The sequence below is a fragment of the Scardinius erythrophthalmus genome, assembly GCF_964197995.2.
Source record: "Scardinius erythrophthalmus genome assembly, chromosome: 11".
Taxonomy (NCBI): Eukaryota; Metazoa; Chordata; class Actinopteri; order Cypriniformes; family Leuciscidae; genus Scardinius; species Scardinius erythrophthalmus.
Window position 1 is genome coordinate 1,027,441 of NC_138231.1, and position 25,183 is coordinate 1,052,623.

Here is a 25,183-nt window from a genome sequence, read left to right on the forward strand (position 1 = left end):
GAAAGTAAGCGTGGGGTTTTGAGGGCTGGAGAGTTGAGGAGAACGAGCTCTTGAAGATCATGTGGTTGAAGAAAACGGTGAGGCTTCGTCCTCGTCTTTCCGGTTCATTCACTTCCAATCCTGAAGGATCACGCTGCAAAAACGGATGTTCTTCCTCAGTATTTTTGTCTTGTTTTCCATATGCAAATATCTAGATATTCTAACATCAAGATGCATTTACTGGAGAAGCAAAATGACTGTCTGAACATATTGAAGTTTGATCAAAATTAAGTGAGTTTATGCTTAAAACACACTGGAAAACAAGTAGCCTAATATTTACTTAGTTTTAATTTCGCTTTTCTTAGTTTTAATTTCGCTAATTTAGTTTTTAAGTTTTTGCACTGAGATTTTTTAAAGTTAATTTCACATATGGAATTAAGTAAACTCTGCTTAACTAGGTTAAGTAAAATTAACAAAGAAAATTTAAAAGTATTTATGCCCCAGTGCATAACGGGAACACCAGTATCAGAAAAGTTGAGTAGGTCTTACTTAATTTAATAATGTTGATATAATATGCTTTGATTTCTGCAAGCTTAATTTAGTGATTTTTTCTTTTTCTTTTTTTTAAACTGGTAAAAAAAAAATTACATTGTTGCCTGAACTAAATTTTTCATGTAGAAATTACATTTTTTTTTTTCTGTAGACTTCACCACAGGATAATTGTTATCCAAAAAAGGAGAACAATATTATTTTTCTTACCTCAGGGGCAGATATTTGTTTCAGTGCAACAAAGGTGCTTTAATTTCTCTTTCTTAATTAGGTCTGGGTCATATTTCACCTCAAAAACAAAATAAATACATAACTGGTAACACTTTACAATAAGTGGCCTGTTGCATGAACATTTTAGACTATATATATATATATATATATATATATATATATATATATATATATATATATATATATATATTATTTATTTATTTATTTATTTATTTATTTATTTATTTATTTATTTATTATTATTTTTTTGAAAGTTGGTCACACTAGTTTTTCAGACTCAGTGTTAAAATATTGACTGTGTTTACGCAATTGACTTTTCCCCCCCTCAGAATTGCGTGATATAAACTCGCAATTGCAAGAAAAAAAGTCAGAATTGTGATAGAAAAAAATCAGAAGTCAGAATTGCTATAAAATGTCAGAATTTCGATTAAAAAAAGTTAGGATTGCAAACCTAAGGTGAATTTTAAACCTTCTTTTCATAACTTTATAACTTTGTAAGTTGCAAGAAGTGAGAAGTCAGAATTCAAATTTTAAAAAGTCAGAATTGCAAGACAAAAAGTCTGAATTGTAAGATGAAGAGTTGCAATTACCTTTTTTTAATTATTATTCAGTGGCAGAAACAAGCGTCCATACAATTGTAAGCATTAGTGCTTTATGCATTTATGCAATACAAGACATTAATAGATGTTTAGTAATGAAAATGTTTATGTTATTATCATAGAAGGACAAAAACTCAAGTAAAATAAAAATACTGAAATAATTGTATATGCATAAATGAAAATGGTCCTAAAAGACAGAATTTTCTTGCAAAATCTAATTTATTTTTTCATTTCTTTTGATTCTGAGGTGACCTGGATGCTTTAATGAGATTAGAGTAAATAAGTCTGAGCTGTAAGTGATGGTAAATAACAGTAAATGCAAGCATTGAAACATTCGTTTGCTTGTTTCGTTTCTGTGGTGCGAGTCTTGATCAGGCTGCACAAACCCAACGTGAATAATAATGCATAAGGATGTAGTGGTTTTGTTAAGGCTGATCTTTTACTTGTCTAAACAGAGCATGACATTCCTGGACATGGATCTGGCATGAACTTGATGAAGAGAGGAAAACATAAGGTGAATTTTAAACCTTCTTTACATAACTTTATTACTTATAACCTATATTGGATGTAAGATTATATTTTCCACATATGGAGTAACTGTAGTGCAATTGCATCTTAAAATCTCTGATTGTTGACAATTAATTCACTATTATGAGAAATATATGAATGGAAAAAAAAAACTTCTTGTTATTGCAAATTCACATATTGTCATAGTCAAGTGATTTTCAAAAGTCAAATTCTGAAAAAGTCTGAATTGCGAGAGTGAAAAAAAAATGCTTCTTGTTATTGGAACTTCACATATTGCAAATTCAACTAGTCAAGTGATTTTCAAAACTCAAATTCTGCAACTTATGTCCATTTTAAAATCTTATTTTCCCAATGTTGCATCAATATTTTAGGGTTTGATATAAAGTAAGCACCCATCTGAATGGATAACCGTTATAAAGCACATAATGAAGTCCTGAACCCGTTTGGTGAGTGTAAATATCTCTGAGACGAGTTCCAGGGCGTATCTCTGGTGATGTGACGGACAGAGTCTTCACTCGTTTGAATGATTCGTTTCTGCAGCTCTACTCGATCAGGAACATTAGATCTCAGTGTGCCATTCTTCATCAAGAGAGAGTCAGAAACGCACGTTTGTAGAGGAAAGCAGGATTGAGTTTATAAACCAGGCATTTCATATTACGAATATTGTTAGCTCTTTCACAAACTGCTTTTGTTCCTCTTTTTGAAAGTTGCTCTGGATAAATCTGCTAAACACACAAGTTTTTACTGTACGTTCCAGCTAATTTTATTTTTTAAGAATATGGTGAATAATATGACATAAAAATAGATATATTTTCGATTTACATGTTTTTGCATGTAGTTAAAAAAAAAATCTTCTTGCAATTAATTTCTCACAATTTTCCAACTTTATTTCTCGCAATTCTGACTTTATCTCGCAATTGAGTTTATTGCTTGCATTTCCAACTTTATTTCTCACAATTCTGAGTTCATTTCTGAGTTGAATTCTGTCTTTTTCTCGCAATTCTAACCTTATAACTCGAAATTATGACTTTATATCTCACAATTATGACATTATATATCTCAATAATGCCTTTATAACTTGCAATTATGACTTTATTTCTTGCAATTATGACTTTATATTTTACAATTCCCTCTTTTCCTTGCAATTATGAGTTTATAACTTGCAATTTTATTTCTTGAGATTTGAGTTGATATCTCATAATTCAGACTTTTTTTCTCAGTTGCAAGTTTATATCGCACAGTTCTGAGGAAAAAAAGTCAGAATTGAAAGAAATAAGACATACAAACTCGCAGTTTTGACTTATTTCCCAGAATTGCCAGATATACACTCGCAAATTCTAGAAGAAAAGTAATTATGAGATAAAAAGTCAGTTGCAATATTTTTTTATTCCATGCCAGAAACAAGCTTCCATAATTTAATGAGCATTTCAACACAGAAATCTCAATGCCCCATAATTATAAATGACACAATCTTTGCACATACTGTTTCTCAACCATGTTATAAAGGATATGACTTGTTAAATAATACTGACTTCCTGATTTCTTACACAATTTGAGTAAACATGGCAAAAATGGGTGTTCCCAATCCCGACCTGTCTAATGTTGTATACTGACATGCATTTTGGCCGAAGGCATAAAGTTCAGATATCTGCAAACCCCTTGAGTTAGGGTTTTCTGAATCAAAAGGCCCTAAATGTTTTCTGTAAGCTCTGGTATCTGATCCATCATGGCATGTTGAGATTTAAAGGCTCTTTCAGAGCGATCGTGTCTCGACGTGTTGCAGGAACCCAAGGCAGTGTAGGAGTAGCAGCATTTCTTCAGCGTGTGCGAACGCTCCTCATCTGTCATGTGTTTCTCTCCACACCCGCTGAACAAACAGCACAGCGACGCCGGACTCTGACTCGGGATGGAGGACTTCTTCTTCTCACTCATATGTTGTGTTTCTGTCCTGATCAGGGTCCACTGGTAGAGGAGATGAATGAGCTGAACTGAGGGAAATCACACACAACTGCACAGGTCAGACTATGAAAACAGGCTTCAGTTTTACTTTGTATTGTTTTTGATTTGTTGAAATACTGGTGTTTTTGATATAGGTATATTGGTTTGTTGTGTGTTCAGGGATGCTCTTCTGCAGACCTCGGTTATAACTAGCGCTTATCTGAGTTACTGTTGCCTTTCTATCGGCTGACCCAGTGTGTGTGTGTGTTGTAATGAATAGTCTGATCATTGTCCTCAGATTTCTGACATCAACAAGGCACTTTCATGCACTGGGTATTGTCTCTTGTTCTGGTCATTCTTGTGGGTGAAAATCCCGGTAGATCAACAGTTTCTGAAATACTCAGTTAAATACTCAGTCTTCCTCATTCTGATGCTCAGTTTGAGATCGTCTTCACCGTTTCTACACGCTGCCGTGTGATTGGCTGATGAGATATGTGTGTTAACGAGCAGATGAACGGGTGTGTGTTTATATTTGCAGAACCTGTGAAAATGTGAATAATTTTGACAAAATAAGAGGAATCATATAAAATGCATGCTTTTTTTATTTAGTACTGTCCTGAATAAGATATTGTACATAAAAGATGTTTACATATAGTCCACAAGATAAAAATAGATATTTATAAAGATGATCCCGTTCAAAAGTTTATGAACCCTTGTGTCTTAATCCTGTGTGTCGTTATCTGGATGATCCACGACGGTCTCCTCATCTTTGGTGATGGTTGTTCTCGAGTCCCCTTGTTTGTCCTGAGAAGTTAAACATTTGAACCCTTCCCAGCAGTGACTATCTTTTCACACTGAGGACAACTGAGGGTCTCAAACACAACTATTAAAACGTTCACTGATGTTCCTGAAGCGAGGGGTGAAAACTTTTGAACAGGATGAAGATGTCCAAATTTTTCTTATTTTGTTTAAATATGTATATTTTTTAATTTAGTACGGCCCTTTGGAAGCAACAGAAGATACGTACATGTTTCCCAGAAGACAAATTAATTATAATTTACCTATAATTCAAAAAGTTTTCACCCCCTGCTCTTAATGCATGGAGTTTCCTTCTAAAGCAGGGCTGCCCAATCCTGCTCCTGCACAGTTCATCTCCAACCCTAATCAAACACACCTGCCTTTAATTTTCAAGCGATCCTGAAGACCTTAATTGGTTGCTTCAGGTGTGTTTGATTAGGGTTGGAGATGAACTGTGTAGGACAGTCGATCGGCAGGAGCAGGGTTGGGCACCCCTGTTCTAGAGCATCAGTGAATGTTACTAAAAACTAAAGCGATTTTCCTTTGGATTTTCACGTACAGACGATAACGTTGTGAAAACCATCTCCATTCACACTGATCCGTGAGAACGATTAAAAAGCAGTGTATTATTCATGCCAGGCCAGTAGATGGCGATGTCACTCTGTAAAGAATATAGACTGAACACGTAACAAGCACAATGCCACTGTTTCTGTACTTCACACACATGATATCGGTGTTGTTTCCAAAAACTTGCACTTTGAAACCCGTTTTAAAACCGCTGTTGTCGTGTAAATTAACGTCCAAACTACGTACATTTTTCAGTTTTTAGTTGAAAACAGTGTCTAATAAACATAAAGAAATACATGCTTCACATTTTGTTTGATAACAGTGGCTGGAGATATTTTTTTACGGATAACAAAATGGATAAAAAAAAAATGAAATTGATTGTCATGTGTTCATGACGTCTTATCTGGTTATTTTGCGTATTTATTGCTCACTGTTTAATGTTCTCTACTGGGCAAATATTGATTGACAGCTCATACAGGAGGAGTTTACAGACACACACTGTCATTTATGGAAATCCACTGGCTTCTGTTTGTGCATTTGTAGTTTATTAACTGCATATGTTTGCAAAACCCTTGAAGAACCTGCAAAAAGCTGATCATTTTTAAGAAAGGAGAGGGATCATAATAATAATGCGTTTCGTTTTTATTTAGTTCTGCTCTGATTAGGGTATTTGATATGAAAGATAACTGACACACATGATAGCTTTTCATAATAATGCAGGTTGTAAAACACATGAAAATGTGTTATCAGAGTAGCACAAATGACTCTTAAATAAAGCAATAAACATTAACAGAATGACTCAAAACACCCTAATGTACATTACTGATATCAAAAATAAGATTAAACTATTTAAATAAAATATAATCGTATGTTATGAGTCATGCTGGGACTTCTGGTAATGTCCTTTTCACCATAAATTATACAGTAATTCATAGTTTTTTCTTGCATTTTGCAAATTTGACAGTATTTTATGATAAAGTTACATATATTGTGATGTTCAACCATTTACAGTTTTTAACTGTGTGATTTATGTTAAGATAACTGAAGAGGATTTTACTTAAGATGCACCGATGTATCGGCCGATAATCGGTGTTGGCCGTAAAAGCATTTATTTTCACAAACGGCCATTTTTTACAGTGCACTACTACATAAAAATAACATCTTTTATATCTTATGTTTGTACACATTCTGCATGAGGTTTATAAATTTGTTTCCATTCACTTCATGCATCAGGACAGATGTTGATGGTCACCGGGGGACATAACTATTACTGAGGAATAATAGTCGAACGGTGATCAGATCAATATGTTCATCCACGCTGGTGAAGTGATTGATCGAGTTAATGTAGAACAGAGAACTAATGTCTACCAAAAACGACAGAGATATTAACCCTGTAAAGCCTCACATTTGATATATTAGTCAAACAAAAACAAAAATGTTTTGTATCATATTTGATCATTTTATAGCTCATATGGTATACGGATACGGAGGGAAAAGAAGTATTCAGAGGCCCAAACTGAGCAAAAATATGCAATCTGGTGCAGATGCTGATATTTATATGGACATATACTAATATGAAATTCTGATGCTTGTAATGTAAATCAGTGATAACAGTGTAGCAGATACTTGCATTAAATGCATGTAAATATCTGCCAATAATGTCTTAGTAAGATTATATTTAAATGCTTAGTTTTATGATCAAAACATATGATGCAATGTAATGCAATGATGATTGACAGATGAACAAATAAACCCTCCTCAAAAGCCTGATGATCATATTTGATACTCATGATTTTTCTAATAAATGATGATGGATAATCAAGTAAACCGAAGCTGCTTCAGTCCAGATGAAATATTACTAACAATCTATAAGTTATTCTTATGCATTTACTTGATACAAATCAGTGCAGATTCGACACAGAAAGACACGTGAAGCTCGAGCTGAAGGAAAGCTAAAAGACTTTTACTTGATAAAAGAGTCTAAACTATCAATCAGACACAGAAGGACTGTCGGAGAGTGTGTGAAACCTTAGAAATGTGTGTATCATAAATAATACAGGGTTATATAGGGCTAAATAGATTCAGGCTTGGGAAATCCAATGTACCCAAAGTCAGGACATTGTTTTCTGTGGTCGCGTTCATTGGCTGATATGACCTCAGTATGACCTGCAGGAATATTGAGCCTGTCACTCGTAGTTTGGTTCCGGTGGTTCACTGAATATGCATTAGTAAAGACTCGATCTACAACCGTCTCACTTCAGAGTCCGTGTAACAGGACGCTCACGGTGTCAGGTTTGAAAGAGCTAGAAAGGGGGCGTGTCCTCAGGTGTCCGATTGACAGCACGTGTCACACCTGTCCCCGCCCCCTTTTGAGTCTTTTTTTTCTTCTTTTTTTTTCTCTCTCTCTTCAGTTGGACATGTAGTGCATGTTGTGAATGCGATGGCATTGCTGGAGAAACTGAGCGTGTCGTTTCACGATGGGACCAACTCTTGTTTCCCACAGGCTGTCGGGATGTTCCTGAGGAAGAAGAAGAAGAAGAGGAGGCTGGAGATCTCCACACCCAAGAACTTCGAGCACAGGGTGCACACGTCCTTCGACCCGGTTCAGGGATGTTTCGTCGGTCTGCCGCCCCAATGGCAGAGCATCATAGAAACACTCAAGAGACCCAAACCTGTGGTGGACCCGTCCAGAATCACGCAGATCTATCTCAAACCAAAGAAGGTAAAGTGAAGCGTGCTCAAGACAAGACGTGTTTCACAATATCAGAGTATCAGAGCTATTTTATTATATGTTTTTGACATTTAGTCATAATTAATTAACATGTTTATATATATATAGATAAACTATAGAGTAGTTTGAATTATACACACAGCAATTATATTATATATAATTAATATATATGTATATAAATATATGTAATTAATTAATTAATGGTTAAATTACATTATATATATTTTTGCATTATTTGCAAAACTTGGTGACTTTTTATGACAATTAGGCAAAAATATAAGTAAAAAAAATATGCATTTCATATTACAGCGCTGCATAGATATTTCAATTTTTAACATTATTATGCAATTATTGTAAATAGTTACTAGGTAGGTGAATATCAGAAAAAATATTACAGAATATCACGTGTGTGTGTGTGTGTGTGTGTGTGTGCACGTTAGTTATATATATATATATATATATATATATATATATATATATATGCATACATGCCTACATATACATACATACATACATACATACATATACATACATACATGCATAGGCCTACATATCACGTGTGTGTGTAATCCAAAATTGATGCTTGAACATTTTTTTTTTGCATTAATTATTTGCCAAACTTAGTGACAAAAATATCAGCCAAGAAATGATATAGTTGATATTATTTTGCAAAACATTTCACTGCATAGATATTTCATTAATATCGTTCTATTTGTATCATTATTATGCAGTTATTATATACAGTTACTAGGTCGTTGATTCTCATGGCCAGATCTCATTTCACTCCAAAGTCAAAAGAAAAAAAATTCAATTATTGCATAAAGACAATTATAGCTTTGTTTGCAAAACTTATCGACAATATTTTAAGACAATTAAGCAAAAATATCAGGCAAAATATATAATGTCTCTTGATTTTGCTGTGAAATTAGACTGAGACACGTTCTTTGCAGCATCTGCTGTAATTTCTTTAAAAGTGGTTTTCAGCAGAACATGTTTTCCCTGAGGAAGTTTGTTTCTCGTTAATGTTTGCGGCTCCGGTTAATAATCACATGTCTGGTAAACAGGTTCTGTCTCAATGTTTATATCTAAACCCTCGTCTCTGTTACTTTTCCCCAGAGTTCTCACGTATCCGCTGCTCCATTCAAACGCTTTAAGAAAGTGACATTAAGCCGTTCTGTTCGCTAATGTTGACCTGATAAACCTGCTCGACGCTGCTGTTATTTAATGATCGGCTCTAGGAGGAGCTGCATCATCCCACCAAATGACTTAGGGCGAATGTCTGAGATCCTGAAAAAGCAAATGAGATGCAAATGGTCCTGAATATTGGTCTTGTTGTGAAAATATCTGCTATCTCCTGGTTAATATGAGATTTCGGCGTATTTGCATGTATGGAAACGTCAGTTAGAATGGGGTGAAAAGCAAATCATTTCACAGCATCATTTTTTGAGGGGAAAAACTTAGAACTCTAAAAAACTTTTAAAATATATCCTTAATGAAGACAATTCTGGAGTTTATAGAATATAATTCTTTAAAATGATCCCTAAAAATGAAGAATTGCATGTATATTAAGATCTAACAACTGTAATCTTCAAAGGCATGACGTTTTTATGGGATTTTATGGTACTTATATTTCTGCAGTATTTATTATCCGTTTATTGACTTTTTGAGCATAGACCCGGAAATGAAATTTCCAACTTTAACTGTCGTAAATCTTGAAAGTTTGGTCTCTTTTTAAAGACGAAACTTGGCAGATTATTGCTGTAGTGAAAAACGTTTTAAAAAGTGAACTTAAAAAGTTATAGAATTTTACATTTATTGCTGTGAAAATATTTTTTTTTCTAAAACACATTTTATTCTAAAACTATGAGAAAATCAATGAAAATGATGATTTTTTTATTTTTGTTTATTCACATAGAAAGTTTACCAAGTTTCGTACAATTACGATGAAGTAACAAATTCTTTAAAAAAAAGAAAATGTAATTTTTTTTTGTCAAAAATGATTATTTAAAATTAAAATTACATTTAATTAAATTAAAAGTAACATTCCCATAATGTTTGCAAAATGTAATGTTCACTTAACATTCACATAACCAATAAAAATATGTTTTGAAATGTTTTAAAAATGATGGACATTTTGAATGTTCAGAAAACCTTCAGAAATTATGTTTTTATAACTCAATGAGAATGTTAGCAAAACTTTCTTAGAACATATTTTGTTATACAAAGGCTCATCAATGCAACTGACTACTAAGAGATTAAATTAAATGATTTGTCCAATTTACCAGTCAATGATGTATAATAAAGCCAACATTAAACGCTGTCTACAACCTGTTCTGCCGGATAAGTGGATGTGATGTGATGTATTTTAGATTGAAACAAGATGAAAGAATTGGGTCACAAGGAACATGAATTAAGTCACATTTATTCATACAGCGCTTTATACAATACCGATCGTTTCAAAGCAGCTTCACAGTGAGAAACAGGAAAATACTGTTTTAATGTCGTACAATTCATCAATTATGAAACTAATAAAACTTTAGCTGTAAAGCAGCTCTACAATGTTGATTCAGTTCAATAACGTCAACATTACAAAGTTCATGAATTACGAAACAAATTTGATTCAGCTCAATTCAGTTCAAATTTGATTCAGTTCAATGTTGATTCAGTTCAGTTCAATAACCGTCAACACTGCAAAGTTCATGAATCACGAAACAAATTTGATTCAGCTCAATTCTGTTCAATTCGATTCAATTCAGTTCGACAGCAGTGCAAAGTTCAATTATCAAACGAATTCGATTCAGCTAAAAAAAGACAATAGTGTCGTCATTATTCAGATCAAGTCAGTTCAGTCTTTCAGAGTCAGTTTTGATGGCGTGTTTCCTCTCTCTTCCAGAGCATCGTGCGTGGCAGTTTCATCGGACACGAGGACTACATTTCTGCAGCGATCGCGGAGATGAGTCGACTCTCGGTCACCAGCTCCAACTCCTTGAGGAGAACCAGCCCGTCTTTGCGGAAACGAGCTCAGTCTCTGGGCCGTCTGGGAGAGGTAGTGGAAGGAGAGACGTACGAGTATCAGGAACTGAACGAGGCGAATCTGGGAAGCGGTCAGCCGGTGTTGGACTGGCGCTCCCGATCCCGACAGGTCCAGAGTGAGAGTGGAAGTCCTCAGCCTGACCACAAGAAGAGCTTCACGTTAGACCCAAACGACTCACGGACGAGATCCAAATCGATTCACGAGGCGACGATGTTCAGGGAGCAACCGATGCTCATGCCTCGGGACATTTTACTCGCGCCTAGAACTGTTCACGAACGGCTCGGCGTCGCTAGAATGGACGATAAATCCACCCAGAGACCCGTGTCGTGTCTCTACAGCGCGTACAGAGAGAACGGGGGAGCAAAACTGATCCCAGAACAGCCGAAGATGGAGGCGCAGAAGAGGCCACTGTCCACCTACAACTTTAAGGTGTGTAAAGTCACATTTATATATATATAGCGCTTATACAATACAGATTGTTTCAGAGCGTCTTCACAGTGATAAACGGTGTTAATGTTGCAGAATGCATCACTTATGAAACAAACAAAGTTTCACCCGTAAAGCAGCTCTAAAAAGATTATAGACTCATTGTTCAGCTCAATTCAGTTCTATGTTGATTCAGTTCAGTTCAATAACAGTGTGAATGTTGTAAAAGTTTGTTAGTTATGAAGTGAATCAATTCAACTAAAGCAGCTCTAAAAAGACAGAGTTATAATTCAGCTCAATTCAGTTCAATGTTGATTCAGTTCAGTTCAATAACAGTGCAAAGTTCCTCATTTATGAAATGAACTTGATTCAGCTAAAATCAGCTCTTCAGAATTCATTATTCAGCTCAATTCTGATTCAATGCTGATTTAGTTCAGTTCAGTAGCAGTGCAAAGTTCAGTTATGAAATGACTTATATTCAGCTGTAAAGCTCTAGCGAAGACGGTGAAGTCATTATTCAGCTCAATTCAGTTCAATAACAGTGCAAAGTTCAATTACAAAATTAATTCAGTGTTGTCCTCATCTGATGGTGTCAGTGCAGTGAGATAGATAATACTTCTGAATATTTAGTGTATTTTAAACCCAAACTTATCAAACCAAAGGCGAGTACTCAGTCTGAGAAACTTGTTTGGGTGCTATTTCATATCGTAATATTTACAATAGTGATGTTAGAGTCTGATTTCATTTGATAAAGAACAGGTCCGACAGATTGCTCTGGGTCGAATACAAGTTGAGCCTTGCATGCTGCAAAAAATGATTTTAATTCGGCTCTTAGTTTGTGTAAACGAGCTGACGTCACCTTTACTGCGACACACTTACAATATCAGTCACTGAGCAAGGCTAGAGATAAACACTTCTGTCACTCATAGAGTAGAGCAGGCTTTAACAACACCAGCATGGGTTTGATTCCCAGAATGCATAAACCGATCAAATGTTCCTTGAATGCAAAATACTGTTAAGTTCCTAAATGTAAAATAGGGCTGTGCAAAAATATCGATACAGCTAACTATCGCGATCTTTTTTTTCACGATAGTGTATCGATATTTCAACCTCTAGTATCGATATTTAAAAAAAAAAAAATTTCATCAAATCCCTCTGTGTGCGTCAAACGACCTCCTCCGCCGCTGCTGTAGTTGTCGCTGACTCGCTGTCCAGTTGTATGAGGCGCCGGACTGGACAAAAGCGAAGCGAACTGCGCGCGAGAGAGACCGAGGGTGTCCGAGCATTAGTATTGGTACATACATAGTAATATAATTACTAGGGTAAACGTACCTATTAAGCTCACCAAAATCTACATTGAGACATTTTTAGTGCACAAGATATTGGTTTTAGTACAAGAAGTTATTTTAAAATAAAATATTAATCTCTCACACTATAATATTTCATTTTATTTTAAATGACAAAAGTATTTCAATTAAGATGTACATCATTAAATATAAAAAGTCTGGCTGTGCTTAATGGGTACGTTTTGTACCCTTTAAGCACACCCCTGTTCCCAATAAGCTCACAACAAGTTTTATTAAAAATTCTTATTTATTTTAAACAACCTTTTTAAGGAATAATTGAAAAAAGTTTTATTTGAAGGTACAGAGTCAATCACAAAAAAACAGAACACTAAAATCAAGCAACAAGGCATTCAATTTGATCAGGTAGCCTATCCTATTCATAGTGATGTGTCATTCAAACTCATTGCAACATCTAGACTAGTCCACGTTCAGCTATGTAACCCATATTGAAAAATCAAATAACAAAACAAACCAATGTGCTCCTTAAAGGGATACTCCACTTTTTTTGGAAATAGGCTCATTTTACAACTCCCCCAGAGTTAAACAGTTGAGTTTTACAGTTTTCAAATCCATTCAGCCGATCTCCGGGTCTGGCGGTACCACTTTTAGCATAACCGGACAAGACCATTAGCATCTCTCTCAAAAAAATGACCAAAGAGTTTCGATATTTTTCCTATTTAAAACTCGACTCTTCTGTAGTTACATCGTGTAATAAGACCGACGGAAAATGTAAAGTTTAAATTTTCTAGGCTGATATGGCTAGGAACTATACTCTCAAAATCGCACCTTTTCATTTTCCGTCCATCTTAGTACACGATGTAACTACAGAAGAGTCAAGTTTTAAATAGATCATTTTTTTGAGAGAGATGCTAATGGTCTTGTCCGGTTCAATTCATTATGCTAAGCTATGCTAAAAGTGGTACCGCCAAACTCAACTGTTTATCTCTGGGGGAGTTGTAAAATGAGCTTATTTCCAAAAAAAAGTGGAGTATCCCTTTAACTCTCTGGGTCAGAGCTTTCCTGTCTACTCCAAACTTCTTGGACAGATACGACAGGTTTCTGATGGCTCCTTTGTATGACATGCCTCTTTCATCTTTGGGCATACACTATAGTTTCGTCTAGCTTTTGTCATCTTAAGACTGTGAAAATAAGTTTATTAATCATTTTTTTGAAGATTAACATAGTGACAACCATCAGTTAATATTTAAATTCTGATTATTAAGTATTTACATAGACGTTTAATGTGGGTGAGCTTAAAGGGAGCACACACTGTGCTTAATTGGAGCAAAAACATTTTTTAATTAATAAATATTAAATTGAAATTTAAAGGAAAATATTTAGCTAAATTAATAATCTAGGTAATGTATTAAGTTTATACCAATTTTAATATGAACAACTATTATAGACAATATCTATGAAATTATGCTTTTTCTAATTGATGTCACACTGAAGCTGTGTGATTGTCATAGTAGTGCACCCTTTAAGCTCACCTAACAATAATATGAATTCTTTAAAAATTACAGCAGTTTAAAACCAAAGACTATCAATAAAATGTAAAATTATAATATTATGGATTTAAAAGTACAAGCCATTAATTCCTGTGAAGTAATATATTAATGTAGCACACAATCTTATACAGCTAGTAAGCTAGCTATGTTCGTAGCATCTGGGCTATGTTGCTAAAACTATCTTTTAGATCTAACTGTAATTATTTCCCACATCCAGGTTCCAGGTTATAATATTCAAAAGTCTAAACATTAATCTCTTAATTTTGCAATAAGATGATGTACTTCTTCAAAATAAAGGCTTAAACATATAAAAAATGCACATTTGAGGGGCTCCTCTTCTGGTTAAAGTTTTCAGACAGCTTTGAAAATAGCCGCCAGACAGTGTGAACACATGGACACACATATCTCAGTGTGCAATGGTCTGATTGGTTTAAAATTACAGGAGGTATATAGTAACAAACACATCAATTGGTTAATACATCAAATAGGATAATACATTGCTGTTTCTTTTTATAATCTGAGCTCCAAGATGGTAGTGTGCTTAATGGGTACTTGAGCTTAATAGGTACGTTTACCCTATATAAGAGGCATGGAAGTTCGATTAATGGACAACAATATAAATAAAAACAACAATTAAATTATTATAAACAATAGTTAAAAACAAGACGTTTGTAGTACTGATTATTGCTGTCCATTAATCGAACTTCCATGCCTCTTATAGTATATAATAATATGTACCAATTAGGCTACTAAGACACACTCCGTCTCTCGCATACTGTCGCTCGCGCACGCAGACACACTCGACACAATGCAAATACCTTTGCGAATAAATTGGAATTCAAGTTTTTGTCTGCTGAGTTATCAATATAATGTGATACACATACCAGAATACCCCAGGTGGTACATAACAAGTTGTATATTCAGCTCTATTTTTATTTTATTTTACATTTTTGATAAAAAAAAAAAGTATTGTACAATATGTATTGTATCGTATCGTGAGGCGGCCCTTGCCAATATCCAGCCCTAATGTAAAATAAGTACAGGCACAATTATGAGTGTTAACATGAAGCTAGTGTGATAGAATTATTCACTAAAATTCCCTGTGCAGCGTTGTATTCATTTTTGTGCTGTTTTGACCCTTTAAATTAGCTAAATGCCTAACTCTGAAAAGCAGAGTATATGCACTGTTTACATGAAGAAAACTCCCATCACTAAAATGCAGATTTAGCTCTGTTTAAACACCACTGTGACATCTTCATCATCTTCATCATCTTCATCATCTTCTTCATCTTCATCATCTTCTTCATCTTCATCATCTTCTTCTCTCCGCGACTCGCGCTCGATAGACTTCCACTGTGAGTACAGGACTGTAAACATGAGTATTGCTCGCTTGTCGAGATCGCACAGGCTGATGGCTCCTTCACTCAGTCTGCTCTGTAGGGCACAGCTGATTGGTTCCTGCTGTATCAGTAGCCAATGAGCTCGCTGCTCAACCTTCAAACACTTGGTCAGAATTTTCTGTAGAAGTTTTTCTCAGCACTCCTTCAGAGACCCTCCTCCTTCCCCAGCTCCACCTGTGTGGATCCGCCACGGGTAATTCATGTGTGCTGTACTGTACAGAAGCACGTTTGTTTAGATGTTCATAAAGCTTGTTTTAAATCAAAGATATTCCCTGTTCTTCCAGTAATAAGCTGCTTCCTACTGTAGTCTTCCGAACTCAACAGACGGCATGTTTATCTTGAACACAGGCGAACTCCCCGATCTACGCGGCCATCTCCAAACCCAACGGCACCAGCAGTCCTAAACCAGGGCATGGACTGATCCCCGTCCAGACCACACGTCGCTCCTCCAATGACATCGTGGACGGCGTTTCTCCCGACAAAACCTCGGGAGCACCGACCCAGGACAGCCCCCCCCAGCCCAGGCCCCCCCCCACAGGCTCGTCTGAGAGTCCCGCCGGCGTCCCGGAGCCCAAGGTCTCGCACGAGCAGTTCAGGGCCGCGCTGCAGACGGTCGTGGACGCGGGCGATCCTCGCTCGTATCTGGAGAGCTTCGTGAAGATCGGGGAAGGCTCGACGGGTGTGGTGTGCACCGCGCGGGAGAAGCTCAGCGGACGGCAGGTGGCGGTGAAGATGATGGACCTGAGGAAGCAGCAGAGGAGAGAGCTGCTCTTCAACGAGGTACGACCACACACGCATCACTCTCTCCGTCATGTGACGTCATCTGAGGAAAGCAAAACTTTTATTTAGAAGTTAAACTGTGAAAACTTTTGCTTAACTAACTTAAAGAGATCAATGAAATCAGTGACGCTGTTACGCTGCACAACGAAGCTCTTACTGTACTTACCTCATGTTTGCATTGGTGAAATCATTAGTGAGTGCAGAAACTGCGTTGCAATGATAAGATCTTCATTCACGCGATCAACAGGCTGTCATCTGCTCAATGCTCATCACTGCAACCTTTCATGTGATTGAAATAGATCTAAATACTTAAAAAACTTCTCACGATTCGTTAATCCCGATAGCTGTAATATTAAAAACATATAATAACTGTAATAGTAAAAGTTTTCGAGAGAGTTCCACATGTAATGCTAGATATTTCATATGCAAGCATGTCAGCCAATCACAGCAGTGGGCGTTTACACTGAAGTCTCACAGCCAATCACAGCAGTGGGCGTTTACACTGAAGTCTCACAGCCAATCACAGCAGTGGGCGTTTACACTGAAATCTCACAGCCAATCACAGCAGTGGGCGTTTACACTGAAGTCTCACAGCCAATCACAGCAGTGGGCGTTTACACTGAAGTCTCACAGCCAATCACAGCAGTGGGCGTTTACACTGAAGTCTCACAGCCAATCACAACAGTGGGCGTTTACACTGAAATCTCACAGCCAATCACAGCAATGGGCGTTTACACTGAAGTCTCACAGCTGACACGCCCCTTCAAACAGAGTGTTCAAATCAGAGGCTAAAATCTAAAAAAAAAAAAAAAAAAAAATTTATCTTAAAACCATACTAACATTATAAGGGCACCCCGGGAAACATAAAATAATAAAATAATCCATGTCATGGGACCTTTAATATATCGTTTATGTATATATATATTTTGTGTGTGTGTGTATGTGTATATATATATATATATATATATTATGTGTGTGTAATTTATTTATATGTGACTCTATTTGTCATGACTCATAGGTGGTAATAATGCGAGACTACAGTCATAAGAACGTGGTGGAGATGTACAAGAGTGCGCTGGTGGGTGAGGAGCTGTGGGTCATCATGGAGTACCTGCAGGGCGGCGCTCTCACCAACATCGTCTCAGAAACCAGGTAATCCACCGGTTCGACACACACACACATACACACACACATATGATGGATCCCTCAGATCACGTGTGCTGTGAATCAGACACTGAGTTTTCACCTGCTGGAGCAGAAACAGCTGAAAAGAATCACTGAGGTCATCCTGAGGTCATTCAGACGGTCTAGAAAAGCTCATTTTACGATCAATCCCAAAACAATCAAATAAATCATACGGTCAATCCATGCAAAACATTCCCTGAAGCTCTTCTGCCGGCTCAGTATCTGAAACACTTCACTGAAGCTCGCTCGCCTCTGCTGTGAGGAAAGAGTTAGAACAGTTTGGAAACTGTAAACTTTCCGTTGAGTTTCCTTTCACAGTGTTATTAGCGCAGTAGCTCTTCACTGACGTTCCTCACGCTAGCTGTTCATCTAATGTCAAGTCTTAAACGCCTGCGAAGAACAAAGCCCAGATTGCAGTTTTTGTTTAATGGGTTTTGCTATACATTATGTAATGTGAATATGAACTGATGCGATTTTGCAATGTGAAGATGCAATGCATTAGACAACCATTCAATCCTGAAGCGTTAAAAAGCGTTCTAATGTTTCAGGCCGGTTAGATTTTTTTAATGCTTAAGTCTCTTACTCAACAAAGCTGCATTTATTTAATCAAAAATACAGTAAAAAATGTGAAATATTATTCCACTGTAAATCAGCTGTTTTCTATGTGAATATATAGTAAAGTGTCATTTATTACTGAACTTTCAGCATCATTACTCCAGTCTTCAGTGTCACATGATCCTTCAGAAATCACTCTAATATGATGATTTGATGATCAAGAAACATTTATGATTATTATCAGTGTTGAAAACAGTTTAATATTTTTATGGAAACCGTGATACATTTTATCTCTCATGATTCTTTGATGAACAGAACATTTAAAAGAACAGCATTTATTTGAAATAGAATTTTTTGTAACATTATAAATGTCTTTACTGTCACTTTTGATAAATTTTATCCATCCTTGCTGAATAAAAGTTCTTTTTAATCTTACTGAGCTCAAACCTGTGATCAGAAGTGTACTAACTGTGTATTATACAGATGGTGATGGAAAAAATATGAGATGGGAGGAAAAAATATATTTCAGTGCTTTTGTGTTCTCTCGCAAACTTTTACCATACACACACATAATATATATATATATATATAACTGCTGAATTTCAGGAGTGGAAGGAGGCACAGCCCTTGTTTATTTATTGTGTGTGTGTGTGTGTGTGTGTGTGTGTGTGTGTGTGTGTGTGTGTGTGTTTAGGCTAACAGAGGAGCAGATCGCGACGGTGTGTGAGTCCGTCTTGCAGGCGCTCTGTTATCTTCACGCTCAGGGCGTCATTCACAGAGACATCAAGAGTGACTCCATCTTACTGACACTGGACGGCCGGGTAAGAACGACTCTAATCTCACATACACTCATTCTGAATGTTAATCGTGTCAGTTGTAAACATTATGGGATGCACTCTGGCCAGACAGGATTTAACGGTCATGAATGGCATTTAATTATAAATTTACTTATAATGTTATCAAGATTTTTAATGTCCCCCTGTAGTCAATAATTGTATCCCTCTTTAATCACCAAAATTAAATATTTAAAAGTTTTTTCCTTGAATAAATGTCTTCATGCCTTAAAATATCTTGACTGTAAATCGACACCCTCGCCTCATTTAGTATGCACGGTTCTATGAATATGCAAATGAGCCCCGCCTCCACTCACTCCCTCAGCTCAGAGAGCCACTGGTTGACGATCACACGTTGATCTGATTGGTTACAAGGTAGTTTGTGACGTCAGAAACACCAGCGATTTCAAAGCGTGTGTTTGAGACTGTCTTTGGTTCACTGCAGTTTTAAGGAGGAAATACTCAGCAATGGTGTCAACTTATGAATTTACACATGGTTTGTCTTAAAGCAGATTAAACACACCACATAGACGTATAAACAACATTAAAAGCTGGTGTTTCACCACAGGGGGACGTTAAAAGTAATTTAATAAGTAATAAGCTATTTTTACCTTCTCTTTCAAACACTCAGTTTTTGTGGGCGTGTCTCATTCGTGAGTTGGAAGTAAATGCCCACTGCTGTGATTGGCTAACAGTTTTGCATATAAAAAAAAAATCATCGTCCACGCCATTAAATCTTTAAAACTTCCGATGTTGAAAAATATCTTGTTATAGTTGAAACCAAACATTTATGCGTATTTCATGCAAATAAAGTTGAAGTACTTTGATTTTCCAGTTATAATTGACTTAAACAGAAGTTTGAATGAATGTACCATCGTTCGTCACACTGTCGTTCTCATAGGCTATTCATAGTTCATCCTGTTCGATAAAGTGAAAAACGTACGCATTGCTATTTGCAGTGTCCTGTTTTAAATGAAATGAAATGAAATGAAATGAAATGTGTTGTAATGTTTTGAAGAAGATGTCGTTCACTGAAGCTTTTATTCAGGATTACAGCGAATGGCTTCGATCAAAACAATAACAAAAGCAGCGTTTTCTGTGCTTTCTTCCGCATCCGATAATAATACAATGCATTAACCCCATAAATGCAGAAGAAAAAGGAAAGAACACTATTCAGTTTGACTGTGAGAGTAAAAATACTCGGTGCGTATCAAGCGATCTTAAAAAATAAAGTGCATCCACGCTTTCTTAATGTTCGGATCACGAAGTAGGCGAAGTGTTTTCCCACAATGGTTTTGTTGGAGTAATCCTGTGTTTGCGTGTCTCTCGTATGTACTACTACATGACGTGTGTGAATCAGTGGGTGGGGCTATAGAGGGGTGATGTAGAAGTGGGCGTCGATCTTCTGCAGAGGCGGTCTTTCGGCGGTCGCACTATGACATCATAATGTGAAAAAGAATTTTCTGAGCTTGGTTTCAATAAAAGCTGTTTTTGGACTAATGAGGACGTTTGAGTTCTGAAACTTGCAGGATAGTTTTATAGTATAATGACCTCTGATATGTCAAAAGATCAAGAAACATTCTCGATTTCTCATCCCATGACCCCTTTAAACTTTGCCGATGTTGATCGACCAAAACGCATCTTTAATACCAGGTCTCAGAAACTACCCAAATAATAACAAAGAAACGGCAAGTAACGCATTGAATTAAATGTGAAATTTAGAAAGACAGAAATTGCATTTTCTTGTAAAGCGTACTCTAGTAATGCGTGGAGAATCATTTGTCATTTTGTCTCTTTCTGTTCGTTTTACAGGTCAAACTGTCCGACTTTGGATTCTGCGCTCAGATCAGCAAAGACATTCCCAAGAGGAAGTCGTTAGTGGGAACTCCCTACTGGATGGCTCCGGAAGTGGTTTCCAAGACGCCGTACGGCACTGAGGTCAACAAACTCAATCGTGCATGAACAGAAGTACCTGCAATATGCCGTAAATGTAGCTTTCCATTGATCAGATCACGCGTAATGAAGCTAGAGATGGTTTATAACACTTTACAGGTCTCAATTAGATAATGCATTAAATAACAAAGAACAATATAAACCATTTAATTATCTACGTTAACTTAAATACAACTTTGGATTTTTAAAATGTTGAAATAAACAATATCTGAGATTAAAAAATGCTGTAAGGTTTAAAGGGGTGGTTGATTATGATTTGACTTTTCTAACTATAGTTAGTGTGTAATGTTGCTGTTTGATCATAAACAACATCTGCAAAGTTCCGACGCTGAAAGTTCAGAGCAAAGGGAGATATTTGCTTTTACAGAAATCACTTTTTAAGGACTACAACAAACGGCTGGTAGAGACTACACCACATTCCTCCCGGGTTAGTGACATCACCAACCCTAGAATTTACATAAACCCCGCCTCCGGAACACGATTTATAGATTATCAAGACAGAATATACTAATCAATGACTAGAAGGTAACTACACATCAGCTTCATAAACTCATCAACTAACCATTCAGAAATGTCCTGTTGCTTCTACATGTTGTCACTTCTTCTCGAGTCTCTCCATCATTGTCTGACTCCGGTTTGAACATAAAAGGCTAAAAGTTTTTGAGATGTTCAGTGCATGTGTGTGTGAGGTAAAAGAACACAAGCTCTTGAAGCTCCGCCCCCTGTGCCGGGAGCAGCAGCTCATTTGCATTTAAAGGGACAGACACAAACCGGTGTGTTTTTGCTCACCCTCAAAACGTGACAACTATAATATGCTATATACAAATATCTGTGGGGTATTTAGAGCTAAAACTTCACACACACACTCTGAGGACATCAGAGACTTATTTTACATCTTGTGAAAAGGGCATTACACCACCCCTTTAAATATTATGCAGTTCATAATAATTCTTATGTAATCCTGTTCAGTGAAGCCTTCTTGTAAAGTGTGATTCCTGGTTGCTGAGCAGAAAGGTGATGAGTGTATGACTGTAGTCAGGAAGTGATGGTGATTCTGCTGAAGTGAGACGGTCGTGTTGTCTGGTGTGTGTAGGTGGACGTGTGGTCTCTGGGAATCATGGTGGTGGAGATGGTTGACGGAGAACCTCCATATTTCAGCGAGACACCGATAGCAGCGATGAAGAGACTTCGGGACGAGCCGGCGCCTTCTGCCAGGAACACCAGCAAGGTAAAGACGACATGACGTCAGAACAAGCTGTCATTGTGCCGTTTGGCTAAAAGTGTTAAAGATTGTGGGACCATTACAATAAGCTCTCATAATGCATCATCTAACATTAAGCAATACATTTGTTACAGTGTTTATTAATCGTTATTAAATCTTTGATTTATTAATAATTATCTTCATTTAATCTTAATGTTAGTTCATGTTTGCTCAGGTCCATTAAATAATATGAACAGATGCATATAACTAAGATTAATAAATGCTTTAGCAGTATTTTCCGTTGTTTGTTCATGTTAACTAATGTAAACACTTGCAAACTTATTGTAAAGTTTTACCAAAATTGTTTTCGTTTACTGAAAAATTAAATATAGTGTGTGTGTGTATACTGTATATATATATATTTTTTTTTTAAATAAATAAATTTAAGCTAAATAATTTAAAAAATTTAAATGTTAAAAGTACATCAAAATAGCTAAATCTTAAATTAAAATGCTAACTAAAGTTCAAAATATTAATAAATAAGCAGTATATGAATAATACTAAAACTGATTTCATGCAGGTATTAATTGAAATAAAATCACTAAATTGTATCATGATCATAAACACCATAGTTGTTTGATTTTCAGTCCCCAAAAATTAAAATTAGCATATAGAAAATGAAGCCTATTTAATATTTTTGTCATTGTAATGTTTGACGTTATGGTAGTAACACTTTACAGTAATGTTTCATTAGTTAACTACTTTAGTTAACATGAACTAAGAATTAACAATACTTCTACAGCATTTAAATAAATACTGCAACAAATATAAGAGCACATTGTTAGTGCATGTTAGTTAATGCATGAACTAATGTAAATAAATAAGACGGTATTGTAAAGTGTCACCATGATGTCAAACATTACAATTCCAAAAATATTAAATAGCCTTAAAGGCCCTATCACACAGTCGGAGCAATGCAGCGCCAGGCGCGGCCCGAGTGTGTTTATGCTAATTTCAGCCCGACGCAGTTTTCATTTTCACGTCCTGCGACACGTTGTTTAAATAGCGAACGCATTTGTGTCCATCTGTGTCCATGGGCTGCTGGTCTGAGAACGAGTGTGTGTTCAGGAGCATTGATGAGCGCTGCTTTTGAGGAACTGAAATACACTGAGCCGTTGACCGACTGAGACCTGCTCTATAGTCAATGGCGCAGTATTTCTTTTGTTATTTAAAGAGCGCGTTAGTAATGTGTGTCTATAGGCGGGTCCACAACACACACACACTCTGCTTATTACACACACACTCTGCTTATTACACACACAGGGACGCACAGCAGCACAAAAACATGCCAAATATAAAAAAAAGGATTATAATGTAAAAGAATATTATTGTGTACATAAAGATATGGCGGAATCCGGCTCCTCCTGTAGATGGCCTTCTTGCGCTTTAACCACACACACACACACACACACACACACACACACACACACACACACACACACACACACACACACACACACACACACACACACACACACACACACACACACACACACACACACACACACACACACACACACACACAGCTTTAACCTCGTGCATGATCAGATCCGTTTGCGCTCTGGAGAAGCGTTCAGTCCACTATCAAATTTCGTCATGTACATAGCAAATCCGCCATGACGTGAACGCAACTGGCATTTAAAGGGAATGTGAGACGAGACTCTGATTGATTTATTGCATGTTACGCCAAAAACACGCACATTACTCATTAAGAGAATAGGGACAACCCTTTTAGAACATGCGCCGGGAGCGTCGACCATTTTTCCCGTCGTTAAACTAGCAAAAGTGGATTCGGACTAAGTGCACTTGCGCTTTAGACCATGCGCTTAGATCGTTAAAATAGGGCCCTAAATCTCATTAAGCAGACTTTTGGGGACTTTTGGAGACACTTTAGTGATTTTTATGTCAACTCATTCCTGCATGAAATCAGTGTTTTAGTATTATTTACACAGCGTTTATTTATATATGTTGTATACATAATGTAACCGACATTATTTTCCTATTCTCATGTGCGGTGATTCTGGGATGTTCCTATCTGCAGATCTCTCCGGTTCTGAGGGACTTTCTGGACTCGATGCTGACCCGTGACCCTGTGCAGAGAGCCAGCGCTGGGGACCTCCTCCAACACCTCTTCATGCTCCAGTGCTCGTCTCCACGCTGTCTGGTCCCCCTAGTGGAGCAGTACCGCAAGCGCATGTCCCGATGCTGAACACAACCCATCTGGACCAGCACCACGCTGTCACGTGCATCCCACGACCCCGCACCGACCTGGGGGGTGTTTCCCGAGAGCATCGTTAGCCAAATATGGTCGCAAGTTCTGTCGTTATCTGCAGTTCAATGAGTCTGTGTTTCCCAAAACCATCGTTCCAACGAACATTCGCAAACAGCATCGCAGAGTTGTGCGACAGATCTCGACCTGTGGTTACAAGCAGTTTCTAGTTTGCATGACATGTGGACTGAATAAATCTGATCTTGAGCAGAATAAGCAAGCTGACATTTAGTGCAATCTATATCTTTATTTAGAATACATACAAATGTCATTTATGTCTTTTAGTTTGTCGAGATTTAAAGCGCAGTTTCTGCGGCTCTGTGTTTCCAATCCACTGAAACAATGACATGAACTGTTAAGGTTTACATTCCCAGCGGAGAGCATCAGCTCACCTGAAACAGAACACTCAGCATTTCTTCATCTTCACTACAAATTACTTCATTTTATTGCCATGGACCTTAGTCAGGTTAGACGCCATATTGAATTTAATTTAATGTGGATAGACTTAAAGTCCTGGTATACTTAAAGCAAACTAGTGTGACGTCATTAGCCGTGTTTCCACTGTCGGGCCAGAAGCGGGCTTGCTAGTGTGTGTCAGGGCTAGTCACGATTCCACTGTCACTCCCGGGCTTGATCGGGTCTGGGCCGGCGGCCGGGGCTTGTGTCCCGCCGAACACCGGTCCAAAGCGGGCCAGCTCGGGCTAGAGGAGTTT

The 25,183-nt window shown here is 37.0% G+C and overlaps 1 protein-coding gene across 1 annotated transcript; it reads left to right on the forward strand.

The window, feature by feature from the left end:
- pak6b (p21 protein (Cdc42/Rac)-activated kinase 6b) lies at positions 1–25,183 on the forward strand. Its single transcript, XM_081378355.1, has 11 exons — positions 1–77; positions 1,814–1,872; positions 3,843–3,902; positions 7,693–7,911; positions 10,814–11,383; positions 15,983–16,414; positions 17,433–17,566; positions 18,849–18,975; positions 20,800–20,925; positions 22,034–22,168; positions 24,243–25,183. The coding sequence occupies exons 4-11, from the start codon at positions 7,702–7,704 to the stop codon at positions 24,408–24,410; spliced, it is 1,902 nt and encodes a 633-aa protein (XP_081234481.1). The 5' UTR covers positions 1–77; positions 1,814–1,872; positions 3,843–3,902; positions 7,693–7,701; the 3' UTR covers positions 24,411–25,183.